At 41.5% G+C, this 25,054-nt stretch overlaps 1 protein-coding gene across 3 annotated transcripts in view; it reads right to left on the reverse strand.

Moving 5' to 3' along the window:
• The window catches only part of LOC144696100 (protein prune homolog 2-like), a 508,829-nt gene extending 489,466 nt beyond the window's left edge, over positions 1–19,363 (reverse strand). For all 3 annotated transcript variants that reach the window (XM_078567388.1, XM_078567379.1, XM_078567368.1), the window contains exon 1: positions 19,169–19,363. In XM_078567388.1, coding sequence (XP_078423514.1) covers positions 19,169–19,204 — 36 coding nt within the window. In that variant the 5' untranslated portion in view covers positions 19,205–19,363. The remainder of the gene's footprint in view (positions 1–19,168) is intronic.
• Positions 19,364–25,054: the final 5,691 nt, after the last annotated feature.

Genomic DNA, 25,054 nt, shown 5'->3' on the forward strand with positions numbered 1-25,054 from the left:
ACTTAAGCCATTAGTCAATGATGACTCAGTTCATGTGGTAGAGATGCTTTTGAAGGTCAAGGAGAGGTATTGGAGCCTTTCATTTTGTTTTAGATAGTCATTCTCCCTTACCTGATCCAAATGTTAGCTGCATTTTTATCCAGAATTTTGTCCAGGTCCTGCTGTAGGCTAGTGTGACTTGCTTCACGACCAGAGGAATCATGCCTACAGCACAGTACTTTAGTGTCATCAGCTGACATTATGACAGAGGGAAGATCACTGATCAAGCAGCTGTGAAGGTATTGTCAAGGACGGTGCCCTGAGGAGCTCTACAAATTTGTCTTGGAGTTGTGATGATTGGTTTCTGACATCTTTCTATGTTTACCATATGACTCCAGTCACTAGAGAATTCTTCTTTTGACCTTAGTGTTATTAGGGCCGACTGGTGGCATACAAGGTTCAATGCTGCTGTGATGCCGGGTACAGCAATGCAAGCTGGAATACAGACAGAAGCCCATTGAAATTACATAGGTAATCAGCCTACCGCAATGCACAGCCAAGAGTGGGGCAAAAGTCTTACCCCAATATTGCAGAAGGACTAAAACAGTGAATGGAAATTCCACCTGTAGCCTTTTCTGTGCTGAAAGCAACACCATCAGCCCATGCATCAAGGCAAAGAGTTTGACGTGGTTCAAGTGTGGGATTATCTGCACTTTCACTTATACACCTTTGAAGAAAGGAGATTTGTTCTACAAGTAACGTTGCTGTCGTTATCAAACGTGTTCCATATTGGGCAATGAGAATTTAATACTAAAACTATGTTAAAAATGAGTTTTCCAAACCCCAATATTACATCCTGCATCTTGAAAAAAAATTAAATTAAATTATTTCACAAAGGCATTGCATGGATAAATCAGATAAAGGAAACAGATGTGTAGTCTTTTATGAGGCCATCATCTTTAAAAGGAATTGTCACGCAAGCCTATTCTTGTTTGCAGAGGGAGAGAACGTAGGAAACATCTTATTGTTTTCATGATAATGCTTTGCATAAATGATTTAACGACAACTTTGTTAATACAGTGTACGTTTTCAAGCAAAAACGTTCTGCCAAACATTTTGTTGGAAACATTGGCTTTCAATATTTTAAAGCCTGATCCAAACCACCTACACAACAAACATTTATTTTCCTAGTTACAAGAAAGTTGAAAGGATCAACAGCATGCTAACCAATGCCTTTGACCAATAATAACTTAAGAATATTGCAACCATTAGGGAGAGTAAATTAGTTTGCAGAGGCTGTTGCAAAAACTGATGATGCTTGTTTTATGATTCAGCAGAAACACTGCATTAACTCAGGAAGCTATCTCAGACGACATCTGCACTCACCACTGCACAAATATCATGGATACCTTCCTGTGCCTAAAGTCATTTTCATTGCTGACTTTGGCCAAAATTCAAATTCAATGCACTAAAACCACAAACAAAATTTGCATAATAGGCAACGCAGATCCTGTACCTTTTCAGCATATGAATATGGTTTTGTCATTTCATAACATTCTGTATTTTTTCTGTACCAAACGCTGTAGTCAAAATAAAATCTGCATTGCTCTGCAGCTGAATTGCCATTGCTAACCAGTTGCTTTTAAAGCTGAAACTTTCTTTGTACAACTTGATGTACTAAAAATGTGTTGCAAGTTTTAAAATGACCAATAATTGTGTTAATTTCCAGTGCATAGCAAAAAAATAAACATTTTGTGAAACATTATCCATATATCAGCACATTTCCCATGGAATTTCATATTTTTGTAATCTATAATGTATACAGGTATGTGGGTCATGGATACACAAAATGCAGACACGTTGGACGGGATTTTCCGGCCCCACCTGTTGCCAGGATCATCCGGTCTCACCGAAAGTCAATGGACTTTTGGCTGGGCCGCCACACCCCCACGGTGGGTCCCGCCAGAAAATCCCGGCCATTCAAATTTTAAAATATACTTAACTATAATCACTAGAAAGTGTAACAGTGACATTTATCCTTATAACATGCCCAAGAGATAATGAACATTTGAAAATGTGGGATAAAACACATAATTTCAGTGAATTCACCATCTGGGCATATATAACTGGCAAAAACTGGCAAACTTAATTTGTAAAATACTGAGCATGAGGTTACACAGGAAGCATAACTTCAGGGAGTACTTCTTTCGTGAAAGATTAAGCACATTCAATTCAATGTGAACCCTATGCACTGAAATAGCACACAAAGTATTTTCATTTTACTTTTATATCCCTGTGACACTGTTCATAGCTAACCCAGGACCTGAAAAGAAAAAAATTACATTTATGTAGCACCTTTCATGTCCTCAGAACATCCCTAACTACTTTTGAAGTGTAATCACTATTGCAATATAAAGAGACGTTATAACCAATATTCACAAAAGGTACCACAAATATCAATAAGAAATGGCCAGCTGCTATCTTTTAGTGGTGTTGGTTGAGGGATGCAGGTTAGCCAGGACGTCAGGCTACTTCCATTCTACTAATAATGCCACGGAACCTCAGTTTAATGGCACACCGTAAAGACAGCACGGCAATGGTAATGCACTGGTACCAGTCTAGATTACATGCTAACTTTTGTAATGAAACTTGAACCCATGAACTTCTGACTCAATGAGAACAATACATTGGGCCAAGCTGTCGCTTTCTGACATTCGCTACAGTTCCACCGACGTCTAAATGCAACAACAGTTAATTTATTGTTCATTTAAATTTATTGAAGTGATGCATCACATGGCTAACATGAGCTAAAATTATTGCATACCATACTGATACCTGAAACATACAGGTCTCACAAATATTATTTTATATTTGCAACTTTATTTACCGATCACTTTACAAAATGTTCTTCAAATGCAAGTAATTCTATTCTTCCCTGTTCATAACATCCCACCCTTAGTTGTTTACATAACATGTTTTACTCCATCTAACTCCCGAGGTTTGCTAAAGATACAAAGAAGGACTTTGTCTATTTATTCTTCCCTCCTCCCTCTTAGAACCCTTACTATTTTCATAGCACAATTGTAGAAGTTATTTTTTTTAATCCCCTTTTACACAGTGACTTTGTAATTCTTGGGGGAGCTCTTTTGACGTATGCTATACCAGGGAGGTTTTTTTCCACCATTCCTTCTACAATGAGCAGCACCTTGAACAAGTGGCTGTTTACCCTGTTCCAGGCCGGATTGGCTGCAATAGTCGCAATGCCAGAGTTCAGTATCAAAGTTTTTTTTAATATAAATATCGCCTCTGGCCCTGGCATGAATATCAGTTTTTCTCAGCGACCTAAAAACTTCATTCCAAACAACACAACTAGCTAAAATATTTTATTTAATGGCTTGAAGCTCTAAAAAAGAAATTCCTTTTTTTTCTCTAATTACCTATGCCTCACTATAATTTGAGATTTTCACACAAATCGCCCTTGGTGAAACATTGATGTAACTTTCCAACTATATTAAACCACAATGCAATGACATCATGAAAGAATCATCACATTGAACATCCTTCATCATTCTATTTGTAACCTTGTTGTGACAAGAGAGAAGTGATCTCTTCCAGGCTTTTGCTCTTCCTAAAATGGTAATACCTTTAAGTTTTATATTTTATTACTGCAAATGACAAAGTGTTTAATCTGTCTATTTTCTAAATCCCAAATAAATATTGAAAGAATTCGGATATAAAATGAAGCCACATTGACAAGCAAATATTTGCACATATCGGGCTGGATTTTACAGCCCCCCAACCAGAGTGTCTGAAGGCAAAGGGCTAGTAAAATACAGCACATAGCCTTCCCACTGACTACCACCTACCCACCCCCAACCTGTCTCCCATTTTACATTGGGCAGGGAAGGCATCAGGCCTAACCTCGGTGCTACTGGGGCCCTTATGTGACCAATTAATTACTAAAGTGCCTTATTCTGCCTTCTCTGCTATTTTACCCATGGCAGAGGGAGGCCCATGCCAGGCGGGAAGCCTGGCAGCTTCTACTGCGCAAGCTGGTGTCAGGCAAGAGGGGAACCTCCTTTGATGATCCCTTTGCTGATCAGAGGCACATTCCCCCCTACCAAGGCCATAACACCATCCCCGTAATCCTCCCTCCAACCAGTCTCTCACACCTGGTCCACCACAACATCGGTGAAGGCTTTCATTAGGAGTCACAACAGAATGTCTAGTTACAGTAAAACCGGAGGCAAAGGGCGTGCCAAGGACAAGACTCGCTCCTCCAGAGCCGGTCCCCAGTTCCCCGTCGGCCGTATCCAGCGGCTGTTGCGCAAGGGTCACATTGCCAAGCGTGTCAGGGCCGGAGCCCCCGTCTACCTGGCCTCCGTCCTCGAGTACCTGACGGCCAAGATCCTAGAGCTGGCCAGCAACGCAGCCCAGGACAAGAAGACTTGCATCATCTCACTGCCACCTGCAGCTCGCTATCCGCAAAGACGAAGAGCTCAACAAGTTGCTGGGAGGGGTCACCACAGCCCAGTGTGGGGTCCTGCCCAACATCCAGGCTGTGCTGCTGCCCAAGAAAACTGGTCACCCCAGCAAGGTTTACGCCTGAAGGGGCGAGATCAGAAAAAGATCAAACCCCCTCTGGGGTCTGCCAGTCGGGCCCCACTGATACCTCGGACTTAACTTGAAGTGCAGCTTCATAACCTTCAGGTTAACCTTCAGGAACTGCCTGTAGTCCTAACAGTGGTCACTCCTCGAACCATGTGCTACTGGGACTACAGAGATGGTGGGTAATCCGATTGGCTGGCAACTCACTAAAGCAGAACTTTTTCCCCAGTGGGGGTGAAAGTCTAACCCTGAGGCAATTAACAATGCTTCCAGTTTGAAGTGGCTGCAGGGCAGCCAGCTTTGTGATGGGCAGGTTCCCTACTGGCTTTTTAGTCAGGAGAGCGTGGAACACAGCGCCCTATAAAATCCAGCCTATTGAATTGAATTTACTTCTAGTATTGGTGATGGGGTGGCTTTAGTCTACTGCTAAGTCACACCCTTAAGATCAGAAGGCCTAATTGTATGAACAGGACATTAACTAGGGGGCAGTTGCTGTTTGATCGGGGAATTTAGAGATTGGAATGTTCTTGCATGCTTCAGACCAGAGACCTGGACCTTTCTTCCGTTGATGTGTCTGCAGTGGAACAGTGTTAACATCTGCCAACATGAAACTGCCAATAACCCATCAGAATTTTCACCTGTAGCCTTCACTAGCCATGCAGGGTGGTTTGGAAGTCAGAAATTCACCTTTCATGCATGTACCAGCATTGTCAGGGGAGTAATACCATTCTGGTATAGCATTTCAAAGGTCACAGGTCAACATCACTACTCAGCAAGATGGGTGCAAGGGACAGCGTCACAGAGATGTTAGCAACTGAATAAGCCATCAGATTTTCCCCCATTCAGCAGAAGTGCTGCTGGCAGACATGAGAGACCGTCTGCTGGGCAATCAGGGCATAGGAGAGTGGTAAAATGCTGCCTGGGGAGATGGCACAGGCAGTGCAGAAGGATTCTTATAACCTGCAGAATAACCTGGAGACTATGATAGCACAGGATATTAAGCTTTAAGAGGAACTAAGAGCACTGGTGGCTATCACTGTGACAACTTCTATAGGTATGTAAAAAGGAAAAGATTGGCAAAGACAAATGTGGGCCCACTACAGGCAGAGACAGGGAAATTTATCATGGGGAATAAGGAAATAGCAGAGAGACAAATACTTCAGGCGGGATTTTCCAGTCCCAATTCCTGCCCGAAGTCAGCTGACCATTAGCTGGTCTGTCAAATTTTCCTTTGCACCCAAGATAATTCCTGCGGCGGGCAGGATCGAAAAATCTCATCTTTTGTGTCTGTCTTCACGGAGGAAGATAGTCCTCGGAGTGTTTTTCTATCAGGGAACCAAGGCACTAGCAAGAATGAGGAACTGAAAGAAATTAATATTGGTAAAAAGGTAGTACTGGAGAAATTAATGGGACAAAAAGTTAATAAATCCTTTGATGATCTGCATCCCAGAGTGTTGAAGGAGATGGCTGTCGAGGTGGTGGATGCATTTTCCAAAATTTAATAGACTCTGGAATCCTGCAGATTGGAAGGTGACAAACGTAACCCCATTATTTAAGAAGGGAGAGAGAAAACAGATTATCACTGACCTGTTCACTTGACATCAATCGGAAGGAAAATGCTAGAATCAATTATAAAGGATGTGATAACTGGGCACTTTGAAAACAATGGTAAGATTGGGCAGAGTCAACATGGATTCCTGAAAGGGAAATCATGTTTGACAAACCTGTTGGAGTTCTTTGAGGATGCACCTAGCAGAATAGCTAAGGGGAAGCCAGTGGATGCAGTGTATTTGGATTTTCAGAAGGCTTTCGATAAGGTCCCACTCAGGTTAGTTGGCAAAATCAGCACAAGGGATTGGGAAGGTAATATAATGGCATGGATGTTCTCTGACAGAAAACAGAGTAGGAATAAATGGATCATTCACAGGTTGATAGGCTGTGACTAGTGAAGCACTGCATGAATCAGTGCTTGGGCTCCAGCTATTAACAATCTATATCAAATGGTTTGGATATGGGGACCAAATGTAATATTTCCAAGTTTTCTTTTCTTTGTTCTTTCAGGGAATATGGGTGTCACTGTCAAGGCCAGCATTTGATGCCCATCCCTAATTGTCCTTGAACTGACTGGCTTGCTAGGCCATTTCAGAGAGTAGTTAAGAGTCAACCACATTGCTGTGGGTTTGGAGCCATATGTAGGCCAGACCAAGTAAGGGTGGCAGATTTCCTTCCCTAAAGGGCATTAGTGAACCAGAGGGGTTTTTATGACAATCGATGATAATTTAATGGTCACCATGGTTTGCAGATGACATGAAACTAGGTGGGAATGTGAGTTATGAGGAGGACGCAAAGAGGCTTCAAGAAGATTTAGACAGGCTAAGTGAGTGGGCAAGTACATGGCAGATGGAATATAATGTGGAAAAATGTGAAGTCATCCACTTCAGTAGGAAAAATAGAAATGCAGAGTATTGCTTAAATGGCGAGAGATTGGAAACTGTTGATGTCCAAAGGGACCGAGATGTCCTTGTTCATAAGTCACTGAAAGCTAACATGCAGGTACAGAAGCAATTAGGGAGATAAATGGTATGTTGGCCTTTATTGCAAGAGGATTTGAGTACAAAAGTAAAGAAGTCTGCAATTGTATAGAACCTTGGTGAGACCATACTTGGAGTATTGTGTACAGTTTTGGTCTCGTAACCTAGGGAAGTATATAAATACCATGCAGGCAGTGCAATGAAGGTTCACCAGACTGATTCCTGGAATGGGATTGTCCTATGAAGAGAGATTGAGGAGACTGGGCCTTAGAGTTTAGAAGAATGAGAGTGGATCTCATTAAAGCATACAAAATTCTTACAGGGCTTGACAATGTAGATATAAGAAGGATGTTTCCCCTGACTGGGGGATCTAGAACCAAGCATCACAGTCCCAGAATAAGAGGCAGGCCATTTAGGACCGAGATAAGGAGGCACCTCTTCCCTCAGAGGGTGGTGAATCTTTGGAATTCTCTACCCCAGAGGGCTGTGGACATCAACAGATTTTTAGATAATAAAGTTATCAATGGATATGGGGATAGTGTGGGAAAATGGCTTTAAGGTAGAAGATCAGCCATGATCTAGTTGAATAGTGGAGCAACCTTGAGGGGCCAAATGGGCTACTCCCATTCCTATTTCCTATGTTCCTAGATACCAATATGCCAATGTATGCTTTACTCAAAGTACTTCCAAAGGGTTTTCAAGCCCTCATTTGGTCTATTAGGTCTGTTAAAACACTGGCCAGTAGCACAGTGCATCTGTGTGCAACAGCAGTGGGCTGTAAATGATTGGGTGAAGATGGCAATGGCTCTTCAGAGAGTAGCAGTGAACCTACCTCTTTAAGGTCCACTCTGCTACCTTCACCCGAAGGAATTCTAAACATGGCCCCAAAGCCTAAATCATAAGCAAGATGCTTCAGAGGTACAAGGAAAACCATGCCATAGAAAGAGAGATTGGGGAGAGTGATGAAGAACTTGATGAAACAGGCACGTTTTAGAGAGGGTCTTAGATGAGAGAGGTTTAAGGAAGAAGTTCCTGAGAGTGGGGCCTAGATAAGTAAAGGCGTAGCTATCAACAGTAGGGCAAAGGGGGAGGGGATGCATAAGAGGTCAGAGTAAGAGCAGTGAAGGATCCTGGGAGGTTATAGGGCTTAAGGTATTTATGGAGATAAGAAAAGACACACAACCACAGGGGAATTTAAAAACAAGGACAAGAACATTACTTTTAAAATGCTGACAGACTGGGAGCCAAAGTAGGTGGAGTTATGATCAAACAAGGTTAGCTGCAGATGCAGTGGTAGCACTTCCAGCTGAGTAAAAAGGTTGTTGGTTCAAGTCCCATTCTGGTGGCTTAAGCGTAGCACAGAGAGTGCTGCAGCCTTAGCAGTACTGTCTTTCAGATAAGATATTAAACTGATACCTCTTCTGTGCTCTCAAGTGAATGCAAATGATCCCAAGGCACTGTATTGAAGAAGAGCAGGGGGTTTATTCTGATGTCCTGCTAATGTTTATCCCTCAATCAATATATCACTAAAAGCAGGTTATCTGGTTATTATGACTTTGCTATTTGTGGGAGTTTCCATGCACTGATTGACTGCCATGCTTCCTACATTACAACAGTACACTTCAAAAGTACTTAATTAGCTATAAAGCACTGTGCAATATCCTAAGTTTGTGAGGTGTCAGCTGTGGCTCAGTTCATAGCACCCTCGCCTTTGAATCAGAGGGTTGTGGGTTCATGTCCCACTCCCGGAAACCAAGAACTGTGATTGTACTCGAAAAGAGTTGCAATCTGTGACTGTTGATAACTCGAAAGAGTATCCTGAGTTTGTGAGGTGTCAGCTGTGGCTCAGTTCATAGCACCCTCGCCTTTGAATCAGAGGGTTGTGGGTTCATGTCCCGCTCCCAGAAACCAAGAACTGTGATTGTACTCGAAAAGAGTTGCAATCTGTGACTGTTGATAACTCGAAAGAGTATCCTGAGTTTGTGAAAGGCAATTTATAATCCAAGCTTTTTTTTTCCCAAGGTTTTGGGCAGGTTAGGAAATAAGCAGAATTTTAGATAAACTAGAGATTTTTTTTCAAGGGTGGGAGGAGGTGGAAGATAGAAGGCTGACAAGGAGACCACTACAGTACCAAAGTCTGGCAATGAAAAAGACAGGTATGATGACTTCATCAAGGGATAGAGAGATGGAACAGTGTGAGGTATGAGGTTCTTTGCAAGATAATCAGGGACTGGGAGGAAGGGAATGAAGCTCAGGTTGGGGGCGATGGAGGAAATAGTGAACGATCGGGGGAGATAGGGTTTGGGGTAAGGAAACAGTTAAGACAGTGATGGCAGGCTGGGGGGGTTGGAGGAATTAGAATCGGTGTGGAAGCTTAAACAGGAGAGAGGTTGGTGGAAACTGGCTTGAGGGAAAATGAGAGACTGGGGAATGAGGCTTGGTAATGTGGGATTGAGGAGAAAAGGAAGTGGGGCTCAACGATGGAGCTTCAGATGAGGGAGTGATTTCAGATAGCAAGCATTATGTCCACTTGGTGCCACAAATTTATTATATTTGCAGTATTGATGAAAAGTGGCTTCAGGTGCAAATCAAAGAACAAAGAAAAGAAAAGTACAGCACAGGAACAGGCCCTTCAGCCCTCTAAGCCTGCGCCGATCATATTGCCTGTCAACTAAAACATTTTGCACTTCCAGGGTCCATATCCCTCTATTCCCATCCTATTCATGTATTTGTCAAGCTGCCTCTTAAACACCACTATCGTACCTGCTTCCACCACCTCCTCTGGCAGCGAATCCCAGACACTCACTACCCTCTGCGTAAAAAACTTGCCCCGCACATCTCCTCTATAGTTTTCTCCTCTCACCTTACATCTATGTCCCCTAGTAATTGACTCTTCCACCCTGGGAAAAAGCTTCTGACTATCTACTCTGTCCATGCCACTCATCATTTTGTAAACTTCTATCAAGTCGCCCCTCAATTTCCGTCGCTCTAGTGAGAACAATCCGAGTTTCTCCAACCTCTCCTCATAACTAATAAACTCCAGACCAGGCAGCAGCATGGTAAACCTCCTCTGGACCCTCTCCAATGCCTCCATATCCTTCTGGTAATGTGGCGACCAGAATTGCACGCAATATTCCAAGTGTGGCCTAACCAAGGTTCTATACAGCTGCAGCATGACTTCCCAGCTTTTATACTCAATACCACTGCCAATGAAGGCAAGCGTGCCATATGCCTTCCTTGACTACCTTATCCACCTGCATTGCCACTTTCAGTGACCTGTGGACCTGTACACCCAGATCCCTCTGCCCGTCAATGCACTTAAGGGTTCTGCCATTTACTGTATAATTCCTGGCTGTATTAGACCTTCCAAAATGCATTACCTCGCATTTGTCCGGATTAAACTCCATCTGCCATTTCTCCGCCCAAGTCTCCAACTGATCTATATCCTATTGTATCCTTTGACAATCCTCTTCACTGTCTGCAACTCCTCCAACCTTAGTGTCGTCTGCAAACTTACTAATTAGCCCAGTTACATTTTCCTCCAAATCATTTATGTATACTACAAACAGCAAAGGTCCCAGCACTGATCCCTGCGGAACTCCACTAATCACAGCTCTCCATTCAGAAAAGCACCCTTCCACTGCTACCCTCTGTCTTCTATGACCAAGCCAATTCTGTATCCATCTTGCCAGCTCACCTCTGATCCCGTGCAACTTTACCTTCTGTACCAGTCTGCCATGAGGGGCCTTGTCAAAGGCCTTACTGAAATCCATGTATATAATATCCACTGCCCTTCCATCGTCGATCATCTTTGTCACTCCCTCGAAAAACTCGATCAAGTTACTGAGACTCGACCTCCCCTTCACAAAACTATGCTGCCTCTCACTAATACGCCCATTTGCTTCCAAATGGTAGTAAATCCTGTCACGAAGAATCTTCTCCAATAATTTCCCTACCACTGATGTTAGGCTCCCCAGCCTGTAATTTCCTGGATTATCCCTGCTACCCTTCTTAAACAATGGAACAACATTGGCCATTCTCCAGTCCTCTGGGACCTCACCTGTAGCCAGTGAGGATGCAAAGATTTCTGTCAAGGCCCCAGCAATCTCCTCCCTTGCCTCCCTCAGTACTCTGGGGTAGATCCCATCTGGCCCAGGGGACTTATTCACCTTAATATTCTTCAAGACGCCTAACACCTCCTCTTTTTTGATCTCAACATGATCCAGGCTATCTACACACTCTTCCCTAGACAAATCGACCGCTAAGTCCTTCTCTTTGGTGAATATTGATGAGAAGTATTTATTTAGTATCTCTCCCATTTCTTCTGGCTCCACACACAGATTCCCACCTCTGTCCCTGAGTGGGCCTACCCTTTCCCTGGCTACCCTCTTGCTTTTTACATATGTATAAAAGGCCTTGGGATTTTCCTTAATCCTGGTTGCCAGTGACTTTTCATGACCCCTTTTAGCCCTCCTGACTCCTTGCTTAAATTTCTTCCTACTTTCATTATATTCTCCACGGGCTTCATCTGTTCCCAGCCTTCTAGCCCTTACGAATGCTTCCCTTTTCTCTTTGACTAATCTCGCAATATCCTTCGTTATCCAAGGTTCCTGAAACTTGCCATACTTATCCTTCATCCTAGCAGGAACATGCTGGTCCTGAATTCTTATCAACTAACATTTGAAAGCCCCCCACATGTCAGTTGTTGATTTACCCTCAAACATCCACCTCCAGTCTAGATTCCTCAGTTCCTGCCTAATATTGTTATAATTAGCCTTCAATGTAAAGGTAGCAATAGAAATCAGGAGTAAGACTGGCAACCAGAATCCTGAGTTTGCTAAACTAAGTAGCACAAAGTCCAGCTTAACAGTGTAATTAATTAACTTGGGGAATTTTGTGAGTGACGGAATTCAGTACAGTGAGGGTTTAGGTGCTGGTCTGGTATTTTACAAATCAAGGAGTGGACCAAAAGAGGGAGCTGGAGGCCTGAGAACTGAAGTCCAGGGGTATTAATTACATAAGTTGGTAGGTGATGGGTTCATGAGCTTTAAGTTTTCTTCTTTTCTCTAAACTACAGGAGTAGTTTAAACTAGGACCAGGAAAGTATAAGTAGTGTATTAAATTCGTGGCTTAACTAGTTAAACTACTTTATACAACTATTCATTGAATAAAGACTTAAATTCATTAAATAAATAAAATAAGACTAGTCTATGATATGGCAGAGCGGGTCGTGTGTCTGGACTGCAGAATGTGGGAGTTTGTGATGTCGAGACAGTCCTAAGCAAACACATCTGCAGATGTCTCCATCTCAAAATCTCTCCAACTCAGTCACTGAGCTGAAATGAGTGTTGGAGAAACTGCAACACATAAGGGAAGGGGAGGATTTTCTGCATGGTTTGAAACAGAATATAGTCATACCCTAGAGGAAAAAACAAATTCAGGAGAGGGAGTGTGTGATTGATATGGAGTTGGTAGCAGGGATTTAGGAGAGGCTAAGAAGGAGACCCCACAGACACTGGCCCTGTCCAATAGGTCCGATGTATTCCCTAACTGTGAGGACACAGAGAAAGACTGCATGGAGGGCAGCCACAAATCAGACCAAAGCACCATGGCTCAGAAGGCTGTCTGGGGCAGGAGGGGAGGCGGTGGGCAGGGGACAGGGGGAGGGGAGGCAAACAGAAGGTCAGGATAGAAATATGAAAGCAATAGTAGACTCTATAATTAGGGGTATAAATAGTGTCCTCTGCGGCCAAGAATGAGAATCCTAAATGGTGTGTTATCTACCCAGTGCCAGGGTCAGGGTTATCTCATGGCAGCTGGGGAGGCAAAATCCGGTTGTCATAATCCATGTTGGAAGAAATGACATAGGTCGGAACAAGGGAGAGGCCCTGTTGAAGGAGCTTCAGGAGTTAGGCTCTAAATTAAAAAGCAAGACTTCAAGGTTAATAATCTCTGGATTACTGCCTGAGCCATGTGCAAATTGGCATCAGAGCCGACAGATCAGGAGAATTAACACATGGCTAAAGAGTTAGTGTTGGGAAAGAAGGATTACTTTTCATGGGACACCGACACCAGTGCTGAGACAGGAAAGAACTGTACTGATGGGATGGGAACTGGGGTGGAATTGGTGTTCTAATGGAAAGGTTGAACATCGAGGCAACAAAGGTTTTTAATTGGTTGGGGAGATCTACAAGAAATGTAACTAGCCTAAATGTAAACAAAGCAGGGCAGGAGAGCATAGGAAATAATAAACTAAAGAGAAAAGGAGTTATAGAACAGGAGTCTAAAAGGATGGTTAAACAAAGTAAGAGGAAATCCTATTAAAAGTCTGTTAAAACATCTATATAACAATGCACACAGTGCCCATAATAAAACAGGAGGTGATCATGCATCAAACAGTTGGGGTTACTGAGAGATGGCTACAGAAAAATCAGGACTGGGAATTAAACGTTGCAGGATATAACATATTTAGAAAAGATAGAGAAGAAAAAGGGAAGGTGGGTTGGCTGTACTTATAAGGAATAACCTAATGGCAGTAGAAAAAAGGATGCAGCTATCAACAAGACAAATCTCTATGTATGGAAATAAAAGATAATAAAAGATCAATCACACTAATAGGTCTGTCACACTAACAGTCCATCGACCACCAAAGAGTGGAAGGGAGAGGAAAAAGGAAATATACAGATAAATTAGGGAATTGAGTAAAAAATCATAGAATTATAATCTTGGGCAATTTCAAATACTCCACTATTAATTGGATAAGAGGTGGGTAAAGGGGATAAGGGAATGCAGTTCCTACAATTTGTACAGGACGCCTTTCTAACCAAATATGTAAAAATTGCACAAAGGGAAGGTTCACTATTGGATCAAATAACGGGGAATGAACCAGAGCAGATAAGAGAAGTAAAAGTAGGGGAACATGTAGGCAGTAGTGACCATAATGCAATACCTTTAAGATGATGATAAAACAGGACATAAGTATTAAGAAAGCCAGGTTAATAGATTGGAGAAAAGCTGATTTTGAGGGATGGTGAATAGAACTTGAGAAAATAAAATGGGCGACAATATTGGCAAAAAAACAACATAGACCAGCAATGGGAAACACTTAAAACAGTGTTCAACAGAAAAATATATTCCACTACCAACTGAGCTATGGCTAACACAAAATTACAGGAAGATATTAATGAACCTGCAGAATGAGCAAATAATTGGCAATCAACACAGTTAATGTGAGGTAGTACATTTTAGTAGAACTGGTAGATCCCTCCCTCCTTACAAGAAACAGCCTAAATGTAAAAGTAGAGTATGAGAACATAGGGAAGAATAAACTAAGGGAGGACATTGATGGCAAGGGAATAGACAGGATTATAGAACAGGAGCCTAAAAAGATGGTTAAAAATATAGCGAGCGGAAATCCTATTATTTGGAAGGTGTAAGTCTAGGTGGGTAAAGGAATGACGAGATCTTGCAATATAAATACGTCAATCTCTAAAATTTGTACCATAGGTTAGCAAAACCATTAAAAAAAAACCCAGCAAACCAAGCACTAGGGATAGAACTGAAAAGTAGGCAAGTTACGCCAAACCCATACCAAACTTTGATTATACCACATTTGGGAGTACTGCATGCAGTTCTGGTCACCAAATTATAAAACCGATATAGAGGCACTGGAGAGGATGCAGAGATTTACAACGATGATACCAGAAATGCGTGGATATACATACCAGGAAAGGTTCGACAGGCTGAGTCTCCTCTCTTGAAAAAGGAAGGTTGAGGGGTGTCCTAATAAAGGTCTTTAAGACTATGAAAAGCACTGATAAAATATGTGCAGAGAGAATGTTTCCACTTGTGGGGAAGAGCATAACAAGAAGCCATCATTAAGACAGTCGCAAAAAAATCCAACAGGGAATTCAGAAGAAAAGTCTTTACCCATAGAATGGTAAGAATGTGGAACTTGCTACCAGAGAATGGTTTAAGCAAATAGTATATGCAATTAAGAGAAAGCTAGAAAAGTTTGAGTGAGAAGAGAATAGAGGGTCACAATGCTAGATTCAGTTGAAGAAAGATGGGAGGAGGCTCAAGAGTAAACACCAGCATGGATTGGTTGGGCTGAATGGCCTGTTTCTCTGCCATGTATTCAATGTAAGTAAGAAAAAGTCCTACACTATCTGGATTCCACATTTGATATAATACAACTCCAGAAAAAAACTGAAGTTTAGAAAATGGCCACATAGTTTTCTTAAATAATCAGGCCCTCCAATGCAATATTATAAAAACTTTTCAGTGTTAAATGACTAATGCTCCCACCTACTTCTCATGACATTATTAGTTACTTGTGTACCTAATTATTGGTTGCTTGTAGTGCACATGTGTGTCTCAAACACTAATATGCAAAACCATCTCCAGACTGGGGTAATTGCGAAGTACAGTAAGGTGCAGGCAGCAACAGACTTGCAGTCTGCCAGCTGAGCATGACACCAGTGGAGATAGCAATATCAGATAGCAGATAGTAAGGAGCTGCATTCTTTTTTAAAAAACACTATTTGCCTCAGTTCTGTTCTTGGTTAGCCGAGAACACAAGATTTTTCATGGACTATTATAAAAGTAAAGAAACGTGTCCTCCTGGTCACTCCCTAAATGCATCAGTTATTCAGCAACTGTGGCAATCAACAACCATAGTCTCCGAGGACACTCTTGTCTGATATTAGCAGACTGCAACTACTTTCCCCAGAAATACCTGCCAAATTGTATAAGGGAGTCCTTCAACAAATTATTGTCCTAAAGATAAAAGGAAAAATCAAAAATGCTGACAATCTGAAATGTAAAAGCAGCAATTGCTTGAAAGGCACAGGTCAGTCATCTTCTGAAGGTGTGTTAACCATTGGAATGAAAGGTTGACATTTGGGTGAAACCTGTTTTCTTTTTTCAGTTACTGAGGTTAGACAAAAAACATAATTTTTCTCTTTTTCTTTGCATAGCATCCTCGTTGTCTAAGGGTTGCTAATCATGACTCTCCCCACATCTCTATGCCATGATATCACAATACAGCAAGGTGAAGAAGCAGGCCCCAAGAACAACCACAGCCGCTACAGGGACTGACACTGTGCCCTCAGTGTTATTAAGGACCATGCTCTTAGCCAACTGAGCTAATCAGGCTCCATGCAATTTAATTTCCTTAAAAAAATTCCAGATAAATTCCTCTTTACACTGAAATAATAGCATAATGATAAAATGACCAAACAAAATTACAATGATACACTTCAGGTAAATTGAATGTAATAATTTACAGGAAGCTATAATTTGAAAAGATTTTTTAACAAAAGAGGCCTTACAAAGTATTAAAAAGAACAAGGCAATATTCAATTTATTTAAAAATGCCTAATAATTATTGCAGGTGTCTTGAAACCCGATAACCCCGATCTACAATTTTCCGCCTTTGGAATTATTTGAAGTTTGAGCAAGGGTACAGACTGTTGCACTTCACATTTAATTACTAAACATTACTTTTTTTCATAGAGTGATACAATACAAGGAAGTCATAGGCCACCAAGTTAAAGAGTTACCCAATTGGTCCCATTCCTCTGCTGTTTCCTCACACCCATGCAACTTCTTCACATCTATTACTAAAAGTTACTATTGCTCTGCTGTTACAGGCATATTGGTGCCTAAATTCATGAATGCCTGAAATCAAGCACAATTTCAGTGGTCCACAGAGAGACTGCACCAGAAAAAAAGTAGGCTCAAGGTCTGTCCTAAACTTCTCCTTGGGCTTTATCACCATAATTTAGACAAGCTATGTGCACCAATCAGACACTCCAATGCCACTCATCTGTTGGGGCATAGCCAATTTTGACCAACAACAAGGTCTACAGGTAAGTCCAGAATGGAGAACAAAGGTGGGCCAGCAGCATCCGGAAGTTGTTTTGTCGAGCCAGGAGGAGCAGTCTTTCTCCTTCTGACTCCACAAAAAAGACATTTCAGCAGATTTGGACCTCTTTTTGAACATTGTCCAGTGATTCCTTTAAGATCTGCAAGATTGTCCACTCAGAACCCAGAAATACTGGTCAAAACTTGCAAATGGGCTGAAGAAAGTCATTTCAATATTGGAATCAAGCTTGCCTTCATTTCAGACAGCTCAAGGAATCACAAATTTAAAGGGATTGGCAAAAGAACCAGGAGTGGTATAAGGAAAAAACGTTTTTTTTTACACCATGAGTGGTTGGAATTTGAAATGCACTCTCTGATAGTTTAGTGTTTACAGATTCAACAGATATATTTGAACAGCAATAATTACAGGGACATGGGGAAAGAGCAGGGGAATGGAACTAATTGGCTTGCTCTTAGAAAGAGTTGGCGAAGGCGCAATGGGCCAAATAGCCTCCGTCTGGTGTCGTACTATTCTATGATTCCAGGGTCACCTAATAATAGGTCCAAACTAATTTACCAGTGGTCCAAATGCACATTCAGATCAGGCACCCTTATGAATTGGTTAGCACTGTGCTTGTTTCATGCCTAGACAACTAGTTCAACAATGTTGAATTTAGACCCCATTAGCTCAGGCCTATTTCATATGCAATATTGTCTGTCAAATTTACTTCAAACAGTGACTTTTGCCTACTTTTATTATTATAAGGCAACAGCTTGCTGAGGTTCAAAGTACATCCAGACAAAAAGTTACTAGTCTTCAAGCTATTAATACAGGGTTCAAGTCAACAAAAAAAAACTTCAATTTGATTATTAGCATGAGGACTTGCATCAAAAAACAAACTTGCTCTTTATGCATTATGCCTGGTAGCAAAAGCTGACAGTATTAACTAATAGATTACAAATTCACAACTGCATTTAAAAAAAAGCTTCTGGCTATTCTCTAACTGTACAAATATGTACTTTAGTGAGAAAATAATTTACTTAAAACTGATACTTCTGACCCCCAAGCAGTATTCAAAATTTTATTTGTGTTATTTCATAAGATTCAAAACAATTGCCTAAACAGTAAAATATGGGATTTGAAACTTTTCCTACACTTTTTTGAGGAATACACTTTAAGATACTGTTCATGGCGCATCCCCCCCCACCCACCCAAAAAAAATCAAATTAATCTCATAGCACAATATAGACAGCAGTAAGCAACAACCTACATATCATTCCTGATTGTTTTTTTGGGAGTCGACAAACCTGTTAATTATCAAGAAATACAAGTATCAACAATGATGTCATAAAAAGCCATATTCCAGTAATTAAATAATATGATATTATCCACTTCCTTCCACTGAAGTGGGGGTGGACAGACCTGCAGAACTAGAGCCCACAAGTCATAGTGAATCCCAACTTCAGTGCATCACCTGCGTGTCAGTCTACTAGCAAATATTGGGGGGCAGCAGTGACATAGACGTTTCCATCACGCCGAGGCTGCAGAGGATTCATTCACGACCAATACCTATTGAGAAAGCACTGTGCCCAAACTTGGCTCTCAGCAAGACCCCAATGCATCCGTCTCGCCTTTCTCAACCCTGTCCCTCATATTAAAGGAAAACTTGACTTTCTTAACCCTTAATAACTAATGTGACAAAATGTATTGAACTCTAAGACCATCACTGTCTCCATATGAAACATGCTACAAGCCAAAAAAGTATCTAAACTTTGCTGAATTCAATTAAATCTTGAAAAATAAAAAGGTTTGCAGATTCCAGTGATGCGCCACAAGGAGGTTTCTATCAGTGAGTTTATTTTAAAAAGTAGTTTATGATAGTGAAGTGAAATTAAAGGTGTTGGTTTGTATACAGTGATAACAAAGTGGCCAGTAATCGGTGACTGCTGCCAGCAATGCCCGCCTATTGTAAACACAAAGGATTGAATTGACTTTTACCTCTATTGTAAAAAAAAGCAAATCATAAGCCACAGTGTAACTAACCCAATCCTCAGCAAAGGACTAGTTCACTGAGTAACATTTTGGAGACTTCACTGGGCTCTCCAGTATAAAATATGTAGGTACTTTATGCTGAACCACCTCACTACTGGTAAAAACTCTGGCAATCTGAGGATACTCTTACCAGAATGGACTTGGTGTGCTGCAAAAACTCTTCCATCTCTCCCGTTTGCTTGGTAAGCGCTGAAGCTCTGCATTCGACAGAAAGTTGAGTCGTATTTTAGCCGGGTTTCGGATCGTTCTGCTGCTCTCAGCTCGAAGCAACACCCTTTAGTGTCTGTCAGCTGGAGACTGTCAGACCTAGCGCATCCCCACCGCTCCCAGCAGCAGTGCGCGCCTGTGCAGCCGCTGCGCTGGCTGCAACCAATCAGCTCACGGTGTCCAGCTCACTGACATCACCTCAGAGTTGCTGCAATTGGCAGGAGTTCAGGGAGTTGCTGCGTGAGACTTATCTGCAGTAGAGCAAGAAGGTAGGAGGCTAGGGAGGACCCTGCTTTATTCAAAAACATCCCCTACTGCCCTGGATTCACTGCTTACTTCTGAACTAGGCACTGTATTCAAAGCAAAAGTAGTCCCCAAACTTTTTGGGTTCTTGTTGTTGGGAAGAAAATGAGTTGGGAAGAATGAGCATCATTTTCATCACTCTGTGGTTTATCTATGTTGGTTTATATTTCTCATCACTTTTATACAAAATCTCTTGATTAAGAGTTTGTCTCTTGATTTATGAGACACAGGGGTTGGCATGTCTGCACAACTACTGATGCACAAAAGACATCCTATAGTCCTACCCATTCAATTTCCCACCCTGTCCAACTTTGAACCAAGGACCTGCATAACCCTGGTATGTGCATTCCTGACAGATCCACAGGCTTCTGCAGGGAGGGGCCATCTGCAGCATCCTTTGAGGTGGCCAGATGCTCTGTAGTTGAGTGTCAACGCCATGTGCTTAAGACTGTATTAACTGCATAGTAGTGGATGTTAATTTTCATATATGTAAACTCTTTGACTGTACAGAAGCTGATCATTTATTACTTGTCAACTATTATATTGATAATAAATTAGATATTTGATGCAAGTTAAAGATGAAAATCAAAAATTTGTTTTGCAAGCATGAAGTAAAATCCAAACCATTAAGGGAAAAAGATCAAATTGAACTTCTTTCATGGTGCATAGGTGCACAAACAATTTTTCATAAATTGTTGTGAGCATTATATTGTACTAATACCAGCTCTCATCTGGTTTGGAACCAGCAGTCTTTGATTCCAGTGCTTAGAATGAAATTGTAGAGCACAGCAGAAAAAGTATTGATTGCATCTCGATATTACTGCCTAATTTTCCAATAGAGCTGAAACAATAGTGATGCTGCTGCCATGGATATCAAATTAATACCTTGGCCTAGACTGGAGAAAATTTTTACATTTACTCCTACAATTAATCTAATAGATATTGGAATCATTGTTTGATTGCTGCACAGAAGGAGACCATTCAGCCTGTCTTGTCTGTGCTGGTCCTCTGAAGGAGGAGTTCACCTTGTCCCATCCCCCTGCCCTTTCCCTGTAGCCCTGCAAGTTTTTCCTTTTCCGATAATGGTCCAATTCCCTCTTGAATGCTTTGATTGACCCTGCCTCCACCGCACTCTCAGGCAGTGCATTCCTGATCCTAACCATTCGCTGTGTGAAAAAGATTTTCCTCATGTCGCCATTGTGTCTTTTGCCAATTACCTTAAACCCCTCTGGTTCTTGATCCTTCCACCAATGGGAACAGTTTCTCCCTATCTTCTCTGTCCAGACCTCTCATGATTTTGAATACCTCTATCAAATCTCTCAACTTTTTTGTTCTCCGAGGAGAACAGTCCCAACTTCTCCAATCTTTCTTCGTAACTGAAATTTCTCATCCTTGGAACTATTCTCATGAATCTTTTCTGCAATGTCTCTAATCCTTCACATTCTCCCTAAAGTGTGGTGCCCAGAACTGGATGCAATACTACAGCTGAGACCAAGCCAGTTTTTCAGACAGCTTTAACAAAACTTCCTTGCTTTTGTGCTTTATGCACCTATTGATAAAGCCCAGGATGCTATATGATTTGGAGCAGGCAATGTGACATTCATATGTGGTCAATATGCTTTTTGTACATTACATATTGGCATTAGAATAACATGCTTGACTTATGATGTGTTCATTGTATTTTTGCAGCTGCAGTATACATCCACTCATTTTTTAATCGCAAATCACCTACTTACCTGTTTGAATTATCTTGACCAGTTGGATAAAACTTTTTAAAGAAGACTCGCATGATGGTATTTTACATTGCAGGCCTTTCACTTCTAAAACTAGGTCTGAATACTGCCTCAAGTGATTATATGGATATCACTTTCTAACAGCTACTATCATTCAAATTGCTAGTGGACAAGAATCCATGGAATACAATGGCCATAATTTGGCACAAACTTGGCAGTCTTACTCAGGATGCCCACAAGGATGAAAGGTATGAGAAGTATACAAGCAAAAGAAATCCCATACCTTCCCCTTTCTCTATCCAAATTATAATCAGAAAAATAAATAATTTGTGTAAAATGTAATTTTAGAAATAATAGATGGTCTAGGATAAATTATAAATGCTGCTTAATTTTAGATTTTTATTCATAATTGTAGCAGCAATTGCACAGAAGTTGATTAAAAATCAACCCTGAACTGCATACATCTTTGTAACATTCCCCTAATTATCCTCATTTTATTATTTCAGGGATGCAGGCATGTGAGGTTGTTACTTTGATGCTCAGGGCAAAAAGGTAATTTCCATAAGCAGACCAAGTCTCTTAGGAACTGAAACTTGCACCCTTATGTGTGCTGCAAGTGGAATAGCATGCCCTAGGCTTAAATAATTACTTTCTACTTATGGTATATCGGGCACTGGTGATCACATGGATTACCCAAACATCATCCCATCTTGTCTGAAGGGCAGTAAGCATGCACCCATCAGACTGATGCATTCAGGCTAAAATTAAAATTCATGTTTATTTATGAGTTCAGAGCCAGATGACAAAGCAAGATATATAAGGGCTAATTTTCCTTATGCATGCTACCCACAGGAAGCTTTGCCTGGCCAGTGCAATATCAGAAATTGGAAGGCAATCTGCCAATGCTTTCTTGATGGATATAGTGCGTACTCAGAAAATTGGACCCATAGGATATATTAGAATGCAAAAAAGGGGTTATCATTCCCTTCTTAGAATGTCTCTCTGAGGTGGCTCGATAATCAGCAGGACCTCTGAATAAAATAGTCTTTTGTAAACTGTCACACTGCAACTCCTAGCTGACCAATGGGTTCAGACGTCCCATTAGAATTAAAGAAACAGGTGATCTATGCAATTACTTATGTCATGGAAATTCATTCATGCTACAGCCAAGCCTTTAAAATCATCCCTCACACCTTGTGAGGTGGGGATTTGGTGCCTAAATATGATTGCCTACATGCAAATGTTTGCTAATCATTTTGCTTTTGATGCCTTATTGCAATTAAAACTACAACTTTGCCTGATCAACATGATTTGGCATTATTATAGAAAATACTTAGTTGAACAGGATGTCAAGTTTTTGCATGGTCTGATTCACATTGAGTGAGTGGATAGTGAGGGGAATGCAATCAGTGGCAAGGTTGCAGAGTTGTAAACAGAGGTTGAAACTCTACCATCAACCTTCCTTTGCCATTGAAGGAAATGACAGAGTGTGAGGGTCTAGGGAACAAAAGCTAATTTCTTCAGCCCTGCTTCATGACATCATTGAGACAACCGCATCTAACAGAGTGAGGAGGTCATCAGCATCATTACCAAACCGCTTATAAGCATCCTCAAGCACTACTTTAGATGTCTGACCTGCACAACCGGGTTATAACAGGAGTATCCACTCTTTTGTATTTATGGGCCACAGAACTGCCTGCAGCCTTGGGTGCTGCATTTTAAGTTTAAACAGATGTTCCCATTAATTTGTAGATATCTGCTGCTAAAAAGTATTTATGCTCCAATTGGAATTTATCAGGCAAAGGCACCATCAATGGCCTAATCCTCAGACTCAAAAAATGCAAACAGGGTAAACTGGTACAATGAGAAATATAAGCACAAATTGGACTGATTTGCGTGGATATGCTCCCCAGCTTCGTCATTTGGAGAAATCTAACAGTGAAAGAGGGGAAGATCTACTTGCAGCCAAGGGCACTGCATGACACTGACAATAGGTCACATGCTATCTGCTGAAATGCAGCTGCAAGCAGGAAGGACCATAGAGGAGACCCTCATCTAAGTTCCACATTTTCCCAGAGCATCAATAATCTCCTCTATAAACCTGTGCAATGCAGTGATCCAAAAGACATTCAGGAACATTGGTCTATGTAGCAAATCAACTACCATGAGTGTTTGTTCTTTGATCTACTAATATCCCTTCACTTATGCCCTTGATAAGAACTGTATGGATACAGTTCACACAAAATGCAATGAAATTTAATTCCCAGAGTAAGTGATGTTGTTTTGGCTTGTGTTTTTTATTCTGGTACTTCTCTCTGGTGATGGTGAATGTTTTGTGTATTATGCATCTTAATCCTGGCAGGAGCAAGTAGGCCACTAGAAGACTCTTAGGATTGAAGTCTCCCTCTACTTCCCTACACTTGGTCATGGCCCAGTGACTGTTGATGAATCCCTGTATTCTGAGAACTGACCCTCCAGCCATCAGATTCCTGTTCTTTCTCCGGTGATGTACCGGAATGTATGTTTGTGAGTGAAGGAAGAATAAAAAGAAAATTATACCACTAGTCCTGAATGTCAGGAAGGACTTAATGGTCTTTTGGATTACTGCATTGCATAGGTGTGTAGAGGAGATTATTAATGCTCTGGGAAAATGTGGAACTTAGATGAGGGTCTCCTCTATGGTTCTTCCTGCTCGCAGCTGCATTTCAGCAGATAGCATGTGACCTAATGTCAGTGTCATGCAGTGAGAGTTTAAGCTCTCAGGCCTCAAAGTGGCAAGTATAGCCTGTTCAAACTGACTCTGTAGTCTAAAATTATGAGATCAACCTTTCATTCAGTTTTCATAGGCCTGTTTTGCACCACTGTAGCCACGTTGATTTGGACGGAGCAAAAGGTGGAGCAAAGGTAGGGTTTCTGCAGTTTCTTGCAGCAGGTCATGATGCATGCTAAACCAGGATCACATTGGTGCCAAAATCAGCATTTTCCTTAACTTCTCTGCCACTGGACCATTCCAGGCCTCTACAATGGATTTTTCTTGTATACCCCAGTCTGCAATGCACAGCTACATCAAGCAGGCTACTGCTGCCATCTTTAACAGAGTCAACCAGAACATCACTCTCCATCAAGTCAGCAGAACATCAGCCAGTAGCCTGCGTAATATTAGAGGCTACCAATCCATTAACATGCAGCTTATTTCCAATCATAGAAAAAGGATAATGCATACTTGGGCATGGTTCCCAGGCAGCGGTCACAGTACTTTAATCCTGCAACACTCAATTATCCACCAATACACAATCCCTCCAGGCATAAAATGGAATGGCTGCTGGTGATTAATGGATACCCCTGACCTTTGTGGCTCAAAAATTCTCGGCAACAATAAAGATACCCTTGCATCGAGGCAGGGGCCATGTAATTTTCATGTACCCACCTCATCTGCATGATTGTTGCATTGGCCTGAGCGGGTCCATCCCTGCTTCCTACTCAACGAAGTTGGCTGTAGTCTCTGCACACAGCCAGAGGCCCCATCAGTGCTGTTTGCCAATCTCGAAGTCTAGCCAGCCTAAAGGCTTTACTTTAAATGGAAGCTGCACCCTCATAAGGGCATAGGAGTAGATAGCCAGGAAGGCCAACTCCTGGAGTCTAGATCCAAAAACCTAGCGACAATGCCACAAGAATCACAGAATCATTGCAGCACAGAAGGAGGCCATTTGACCCATCCTGTCTGTACCAGCTCTCACCTACTGCCATTCACTTTGTGTCAGTCTCCCACCTTC

This window comes from Cetorhinus maximus, chromosome 2 (genome assembly GCF_964194155.1).
Source record: "Cetorhinus maximus chromosome 2, sCetMax3.hap1.1, whole genome shotgun sequence".
Lineage (NCBI taxonomy): Eukaryota > Metazoa > Chordata > Chondrichthyes > Lamniformes > Cetorhinidae > Cetorhinus > Cetorhinus maximus.